The sequence below is a fragment of the Limulus polyphemus genome, unplaced genomic scaffold (assembly GCF_000517525.1).
Source record: "Limulus polyphemus unplaced genomic scaffold, Limulus_polyphemus-2.1.2 Scaffold5438, whole genome shotgun sequence".
Lineage (NCBI taxonomy): Eukaryota > Metazoa > Arthropoda > Merostomata > Xiphosura > Limulidae > Limulus > Limulus polyphemus.
This window is the reverse complement of record NW_013671048.1, coordinates 32,318-41,924: the sequence shown is the minus strand read 5'-3', so window position 1 is coordinate 41,924 and position 9,607 is coordinate 32,318. Positions and strand designations below refer to the sequence as shown.

At 34.2% G+C, this 9,607-nt stretch overlaps 1 protein-coding gene across 3 annotated transcripts in view; it reads right to left on the bottom strand.

Annotated features, from left to right (window-relative positions):
* Positions 1-410: 410 nt before the first annotated feature.
* The window catches only part of LOC106472578, a 36,375-nt gene continuing 27,178 nt past the window's right edge, over positions 411-9,607 (bottom strand). For all 3 annotated transcript variants that reach the window (XM_013933232.2, XM_022401137.1, XM_022401138.1), the window contains exon 5: positions 411-4,045. In XM_013933232.2, coding sequence (XP_013788686.1) covers positions 3,844-4,045 — 202 coding nt within the window. In that variant the 3' untranslated portion in view covers positions 411-3,843. The remainder of the gene's footprint in view (positions 4,046-9,607) is intronic.

Sequence of the window (9,607 nt, the reverse complement as noted above, 5' to 3'; positions counted from 1 at the left end):
AAACTAGACCAATCTTGTGAAAGATATAACGTCACTTGTTTTAGTTTAACGCAAAGCTGCATAAAATTCTATTTGCATTGTGTCTGCCGCTGCGATCGGACCCCGAATTCTACCGTGATATCCCTTCGCGCTGACTGCTGAGTCACAGGGAAATATTTTTTGTGGTCAAGTACAAAAATAAGCAATGGAATATCTGTTGGGCTCACCACGGGTATCGAAACTCGGTTTTTTAGCGTTATTAGCCGCCAGACTTCCCGCTGAAGGGTGAGGGACGGAAGTGACATAGCGCTTTTGTTAAAACAAGTTCCAAGTCTAATTACGATCTTACTTATTTTTATATATAGTTAATATCGATTTATAGCGTTTTCTCAAAATGCTTGTTTATAATAATCTCGAAATTCCACAGAAAATATAAATGATAGTTTTTATTGAAAGATTTTGAAAAATCTCACTAGTCATGTATAATAGCAGATACAGGTCATATAGATAAATACACAAGTCATCAGAATGTTTTAAATAGCAAGTACGTTATTTGGAACACCACAATTTGAAGATTTGAATGCACTGATTCGGTAACAGTGATAACTAATTTATAAGGAATACATTATGCAGAATATATATCTTAGGCCTCTAAAACATAAATACAACAAAAATATGGTTCTCCCTGCAGTTTACCAGACTCAACACATTGAAAAGACAGAGTAAATACGTATAATTATTCATTACACAAAGTTACAGAAAAAATAATAAGGTAATAAAATTTAAACCTCTTATACATTAGAACTGAGTTATAAAACTGGAATGATGTAACAACAATGTATAGAATGGTAAATTATCAGAAGGTTCTCTAATACGGTTGTCTTTTATAGAAATTTATTCATACAAATAGCTGGTTCAATAAAAAAGTGTTCATTACTAGTTGAGGCTAGTATTCATTTTGATGATTATTACATAAAAATATTGAACTTATAATTTCATAACTATCAAATTTCAGCCATATTAAAATATTATCTAAATAGTTAGTTTTATAAAAAATATACACACATTTAAAACACTATATTTAAAGCACAGATTAAGTAAAGTTTTTGTAGAAAATTCGTAATTTAATTTCAAGATGGAGGCTATAGTTTGTCACAAAATAATGCAAAAGAAGCTTGTTCTGTATTGCTCAATAGACCTTTGATTTTACCAATTCTGATATTTCAGCAAATTTCTTGATCTATGACACACTTTTACAAGTCTTTTAAATTCAAATTTGATCAACTTGATCTGCAAACTTAGCAAACTACACCCCACATATTTGGTTCATTTTCTGCCATCATGTTATTGGTATGGAAAATCCCTCTATATATATATATATATAATAAAAAGTGTTTATTTTTTCAATATAATAAAATGGTAAATAGCATACAAAAATACAAAAAGCTGATGAGATCTAGTTTCTTGATCATCCAGTTTTCATATTTCTTGCATTTATTTTTAAACCACGAAGAGTTTTGTTTGTTTTATGGCAGAGTAATCAAGGTTGTGTGCTGTCATCCCTCAATTTGAACTGCTGACCAGAGAAAAGGTAATTGGTCAGCAGCACCCACTGCCAACTTTTGGGTTACTCCTTTACCAATGAACAGTGGGAATGATTGTTATATTACAATGCCCCCATGCTTGAAAGGAGAGAATGTTCACCTCAGGGTTTTGATCCCAGGACCCAATATGAGTCAAGCACCCTGAACCATAGGCCAAACAACAGGGAAAAAGATAGGAAAAAAAAATTCATACAATATCCTAGTCATGATTTAATTGGCTGACTACCCAAGATTTTATTTTTTTATAACCTGTATAACAACTTATTAAGATCTAACTGATTGTCTAACCAAAAACTGATTAGTTTTATTTGCTATCAAAAACAAAATGACAAAGAAATAAAAACGTTTTCTTACTAAAAGAGATTCAGTCAAGATCTGACTGGTTGACTAGTCAAACTCTAGCAAATTTTTATTTTACTTGAAGTATAAAGAAAAAAATAAAGATAATTGGAACAACAATTTTACCATAAAAGAAAGGATACATGTATGTATAAAACATTAAATCATGATTTTTATAACATTACTGGAAATGCAATGTCTTAGACATCACCTACTTTTAGCCACATTTCAGTGTACTGTTGAATCACAGCAAGCAAAAAATGCAAATTAAAACATTTTCTTTATCATAAACTAACAAACATGCATTCAATACGTAGCCTATTGTAAAAAAAAAGAAGTTATTTACCTTTAAATTCAAACCAACAAGAATATAAATGTATTAAAGTGTTTCATATACAGGTTGATTAAAAATTTTCTCTCCTATTTTAAAATTTAATAATTAACTAACTAACAAATTACAACCATACACTTTTCAACATCTTGTAGCCAAACTCAAACACTTTTTATTGACATCTAAGTAGACTTCTACGTGTGCATTATTAGTGGCTATCAGCACATTTAACCAATATTTGATTTCAGTCCACGTTCACTGCAACATGTTCACAGTTACAGTGGCGATGGCATCCATTATCCTGGCCTTTAGCTCTGTGATGTTTGCTATAGGTGTGTGATACATAATGCCCTTAACATACCCCCAAAGAAAGAAGTCTAGTGGAGTGATGTCTGGTGAATGCGAAGGCCATGGAATTGGTCCACCACGACCAATCAAATTATAATGAGCTTTTTCACTGGAGTGAAAAAAAAAGCACGACAGCAAATAATGTTTGAGTTGATCTAAAAGATGTTGAAAACTGCATGGTTGTACTTTCTTAGTTATTTAATTATTAAATAGGAAAGATAATTTTGGGCCACCCTGTATCTTCCAATCCTTTATTTTTATTTGTTATATAATAAAAATTACCAGATAGAGTCACAACATTATGCCTATTAACGATGGATGCGTTAAGTATGACTGCTTTTATTTTATTCAGAACCACAATAAAATGCTGCACTTCTTTAACCAAAAAACTAGAAATAAGCAAATACTTATATCATAGGACTAAATTTTCATGAATTATCTAGTCAGTTGCTCAACAGGTTTCCCTAACAACCAATTTATGTTGGAAAATCTTACTACACCAAAAATGTTGTATAATAAAACAAATCAACTTATGGATTTTTCATAAGTCATGAATGTGCAAACTACCAAATATTTTAAATTAGAATAATTATTAGTTCTAGTACAAAAATCAGATATAATATCCAATTGTAAGTTTTGAAAGTCACTTTTGCACAAATGAAAATATTATGATTTTTGTGTTATTTATTACCATAAAATCCTTTATATACTTCTTTCCACATGCAATTTAAAAGCATTTAAGATTTGAAAATTTCTTTAGAGATTCAAAGTATAATTAAATTTGTGCTCACTACTAGTTAATGATATTTTTAAAATTATCTCAAACATGCCAAGAAACACATCGTCATCTTTGATGAAACGAACTATAAGCAAAGAATTTTTCATCACTAGCTAAATATTTTTTCAGTGAGCAAATAAATTACTTATTATAACAGATGATGCTTTTCAAGCTCTGAGATTTCTGTTGACATATATAGCTTTTTAAAATAACAGTTGACTTACAAACTTTGACATTAAAACACAACATAGCAAAATACACATGGGATTGAACATTGTGAAATGTGAATTACACTTTCCATTAGATACTGTTACAATAAAGTATCTTTTAAGTATCTAAAAAAAGAGATGAACAAGTGAAAAAAGGGATTTTCTTTTCATGAAACAGCACCATAAAGTTATTGAAAAAATGTTTTTCATTTCTATTTAAAAATTGTCCAACATAATTTTCAACAGCATCAAACTTCAACGTTTATAAAAAAATAAAGTTATCACAATTGTTCCAAGCACAAAAAAACAAGAAACTGAAAGTTTTACAGATGAACATTTCATGTTGAAATTCTCCATTTCCCCTTGGGTCCCTTTTGTGATACCATCTTCAGACAAGCAGGATACTGTCTTTTTTACTCTCTTCTTCTGTAAGCAATTTCTCAAGTCTGCTAGAGCACTGATGAAGAGAAAATACAAATGTCTATTTCATATGCAGTAATACATTGTTTACTATTTTGTTAGGTACTAAGTTACATCAAAATGAAGTTAGTTATCAAAGATATGTACACATGTTCAGTTCTATCACTGGTGTATTTTTTATGTAGGTTCCAAGTATGTTCAAACATTACAAAAAAAATATATATATGATTAATAATTACTTTTTTAATTGTCTGTTTATTTATAATTTTTGTCAACAAAGTACATAGGGATTATCTGTACATAATCTTTCCTAATTTTGAACTGATAGACCAGAAGGAAAACAACTAGTAAATAGCACCCATTCCCAACTCTTGGGCTATTCTTGTCTGAATATACAGTAGAATTTGATCATAAATCTTATAGAACATCTACATCCCCAATGTGTAGAACACGTTTTTGTGGCAATGGGATGTAAACCATTAACCCTCAGGTTCCTGGTCCAGACACTCTAACCAGTAGGCCATGCTCAGGCCTATTTTTTTAATATAAGACAACTTACAAAATCAGAATCATAATTGTGAATGGACTTTTCAGTGAAGCACAGAGAAAAAACCCATAAAAAGAAAGTGAAACACCAGGAAAACCCATTAATATATATATATATTTTTACACTAGTGAAATTCCCGGCTTTGCTCGGGTCATTATGTTGATATTTTTTAGATGATTATGTTATAGATAATTGTAGATGACACCATACATCACATTATCTAAAAGCCAGTATGTGTGTCACATCAAATGACATATCATATTAGGTTCTTTTCTGTAAGAGAATATTGTTTATTTTGCTTCCAGTTCCAACTTTATTCCCACAGGAAATGCATCAATGAGCTTAGCTAAATTTTTAACAGCTTTTATTGCATAGTTGGAAAGCTACAAAAAATATGATAGTTATAGAATGTTGTCTTATTTTATGTGTTATTATTCTATGATATTAGGTGCATTATTTGCCTAAACAAAAAATTATTTAGTCTAGAAATACCATCAATATAAAAAAAGTTGGGTTAAGTTTCATCAACAGGTGACAGCAAAAAAAAAAAAAAAAAAGATGATGATGACCCAGGTAAGTATTATAAAAGTAGCTATAATTTAAAACTGACATAAAAATTAGAAACTTATTAGGCTAGATTAGTTAAGATAAAGAAAAGTAATAATTAAACTTATTACATGCATTACATCATTCGATAGGGTAACCTAAGTTACACTTTCACAGAGAGATTTACAACTTGTGTTACAAGATTCTCAGTTAGACAGGGTTCAAAGGGTAATAAAACAATAATATTTAAGTAGAAACAGATGTATAATGTTACTAGTTTTAAGCTCTTTAAGATAAACAAGTCTAGTTTTCTGTTACAAGTGGAAGTCATTCTAGAAAGACAAAAAGGGTAATTTAGATTTATTTCACACATTTTTTATGGTGGTTACAAGGTCATTCAATTTGATCAACTCTATACAGATTTAAGGTAGAGAAAATAACAGATAATATATAAAGGTTAACTGAAAAAAACCAAAACATTTGAAATATAATTATTACGAGGTTTTAGAGATTATACAATTTGACAATTTTCAGTTGAAGTATTTTTGATCTTAACATGAAAATCACTTTGCCCTTGAAGCAGTCAACACTTTGACTCCATGTATTCATGGAGAAATTTTTGGTAAAAATAATTTCATTACAAATTCAGATATGTTAGTCTATAAAAGACTTGTAATGCTTACTGAAAGGTTGCAAAAATTAAAATTTTACTGCATTGAAAATATATTTCTGATAGATACTTACCTCCTCTCACATAATAGCTTTTCTTGTTTAGTGCTGCCCTCTATGTGCACAAATTTTTCTCTCGATGCTAGCCTTGATAGTTCCACCTACCCCATGCTTAATGTGGTACAGCTGCATTGTAGCATATCATGTGACAACCCTCCATCAATAGGATTACAACATACTTTCCTGTTGAATCTGGCTCCCTCTATATTATAAAACCCAATCTTCACTTTGATATTAGGCAAAAAAAAAAAGATATATTTTCTGTGTAAGAAAGTTTTAACTTCCCATATGATACCTTACCTCCACTCACTGACATAGTGGAGCTGGTGCAAAATTTACCTAGATTGGCATCCTCAGGAAAGTGTCTGAAGAACACCATGGAGTGCTACATCTCTTGGTAGAGGAACACACCTGTGGGATACTGCACCATATTTAAACCATGTATACTCTTCATTCATTTTGAAAATATGTATTGCTAATTTGACAGAAAAGGAGCGCATCAAATACTCAATTTGATGTGCCAAATGGTGTGAAGTGGATATGGTGCATTGACTGTAATTGGTGGGTCAACTCCAGTCCAGAACCAAACAGCATCAGGTATTTATCATCCATTTGTAGTAGGAAGAGGGTCCCTACTGTTTAAACTTGAAGATGAGGAAGCAGAAGAGAAAATGGGTTCCATTGTGTCATCTTAGTCAGGGCATGTGTGCAGACCCAGTTCACAACATCTTAGCAGCAGTAGGAAGTGGAATGCAATGTGGTGGTTCACTCAAGTCCAAAAACTGGTGGTATTGTGAATTTATTGTCCAGTCCGCAATAGGATGAGGGCTTCGTGCCAACCACATATGTGGAAACTTATTTTGGCTGGTCCAACTCTAATCCAACACCAGACTACCCAGGAACAAACATCCAGGTGGCAGTAGGATGAGGGATCCCAGTTGGAGGGGTGAACTGCATTTTGGTGGATCATCGGGTATTTTTCTCCTGGTCCGTGGTAGAAGAATGGTTTACACCATCTATACCAACAGAACACCACTGCCCTTCTCTCAACTGAATGGGATTGAGAACACTCCCTGGCCCACTACCTCAGCAGCTAAGAGCTGGTAACTGGTAAGAACTCTTGTACTCCACTTGAAGAGGGGAGGAATTATGTGGTGGGAACAGTTATAAAAGTAGAGGATGACCAATCCTGACTGAAGGGATCTACTGTCAAAGACAAAGGATGTGGAACCATGGAATAAAAAAGGGTTGGCTTGGAATTGAGGTGGGTAGCTAATGCATCCAGAAGTGGAGTAACCCACTGGGTGTAGGACCATCCATACACCTGAAGAACTAGGAACCACTCCATGAGGAGAATCTTGTTGGGATGAGACAATTGATCCTCAACAAGATTTATAACACGCCAAATATGACACCCTGCTAAGTGTGTGAATAGGAGTCCTAACATTTGAAAACAAAGCAAATGTATGGGGGCCCCATTGTTGAGTGATAGAAGATACAATGGTCTAAATGTCAGAATGGATCATGATCAATTTGTCCTGTATGAAAAGTTGTAAATGATCCAAAGCTTGATGAAGGGCAAAAAGCTGCGGAAAACTGATGTTCAGAGCCAACTCGACCAAAGACTCATGATTTTCAGAGAAGCATCTGTAAAAAGATGAAATCCAGGATGGGGAGGTAGAAGAGAAACGCCCACCATGGTGTTGATCCTGTTTGAACCACTATGCTAAACAGATGTGTAATGAGGAAAGGAGAAGGAGAACTGAGTTCATGGGATCCAGAGAAAAATTCCATTTAACATGCAGCCCCACTAAAATGTGTGCAAGTGAGTACAACCCTAGGGAATGAAGGCTTCCATAGAAGCTTAAGCCTCCAAAACAGAAAGAACCTTGCGTGTGGTAAAAGATGGAGAGGATTAAGAGTTGAGAACCAAAAGCTCCATCAACTGAAGAGGAGAAAGCTGGGCCTGACTGAGATAGGAGTTAATGAATCCTCTCAAGTGGATAATGTGGTGTCCTTGAGAATAAAATATATCTGATATGTTGGCAAGAAAACTGAATCCTGAGGAAGAGGGAAAGGAATGAGAAATGAGGATCAGGTAGGTGGAGAGATAAAGCAAATGGTGCATAAACCTGGCAAAACGTGCTCTGAACTCACCAAAACCTATGATATAACTACCAGTATCATCGGGAGCGAGGCACCCACCAATGAATAACTGGAAGAAGAGCTGCCAAGATTTGGGAGAAGGGGAGGGAGGGAAAACAGGAACAGGAGTAGGTGAATGCTGTAAAATACAAGAGACTAAGGAGGAAAATGAGGAGTGTTGGTGAGCAGCTCTCACTCTGGACTCCAGTGAATCAGGAAAATCTCCAAAAACCACTTGGCATAAAAAAATGGAGCCATAAGAAGGACTCAGAAATATGATCTGGATACATCAGCTAAAAATGCATGCACACCCAGGATGTCCCAAAGCAGAGGAGCCATGGATGTGGGAAAAGAGCTGAGAAAAATAAGTGCACCAACATGGAATACATGAGGGAGTGAGCATCTTCTGACATCCCCTCTGGGGAAAAGTGGATAGCCACGAATATGAGATAGGAGGTTGGTTAGGAGCAAACAAAAATGGGAAATTTGGGCCTGGGAAGTATTTCAGTGACATTAGGAGCAGATCCCCATGTCACAATAAAAAACTCCAAAGTCTGAGAGTCCATAAACAGAAAATCAGAATGATGGTACACTAATTCGTATGTATCTGAGGGACAAGGGAGAGGAGACATGCTGACTCCAGAATATAATAGAGCAATAAACAGGTTCATATGCAACCTGACCTCTGGAGAAGGAATAAACTAGTTAATCCAAGGAAGGAGCAGAATTCAGGAGGAAAGGAGACAAAAGGGATAAAGACAAAAGATAACAAGCCTGTGAAACCATATCTAGGAAGGCTGAAAACGGTCTGGGAACTTCCACAGTAGGAATTTGGGATTGCATGGCATCGGAAGGAGGACAAAACAGGCTATCCAAATCAGCATCTTCCTGTAAAGGTTCCTCAGGAAAAGAAAATCTGGTCTGTGATCAAGAGACACATCAGGCCACATAATAGACCCCACCTCACAACATCCTAAAATCTGATGCCTCCTCAACAGAAAACGTGAAGCCTGAAGCCTAAGAAACTGCACATTGAAGTACAGTAGTAGTTGTTGTGAATTGAAATTTGTAAATTAAAATTCAACAATGAAATATCAACCTATAGTATCTAGTTTCACTGTAGAAAAAATAAAAATCAAGAAAACTAAAAACACCTCAGAAAATTGGTTAACAAATTAAACTGTTAATGCAAAATACTAAGCAAACATGAGCAAAATTTTGAAATGTCTGCATTCTACTGTGCCAAATTGAGAAGTGAAGATTGGATTCTACAGTATAGAGGGAGCCAGCTGCAACAGCAAATAATCATGCTCCTATTGTTGAAGGGTTGTTGCATAATTATTTGCATGTTACAACACAGCTGTACCATGTTAAATACAGGGTAGGTTGAAGTATTGAGGCTGTTGGAAAGAGAAAAATTTTGCGTATAGAGGGCAGCACTGAACAAAAAAACACTATGTGATATGATAATGGCTGGAGACGGCTTAAATGGGTAATGAAGAAAAACTTTAATATAAGTTTAACATGACAGCAAATGTACAACGTTTCGACAAGGTTTTTGTCATCATCAGGTACAATTATCAAACGTATGCATAAGTACTTTCCACATTCGCTGAATTATCAAACGTATGC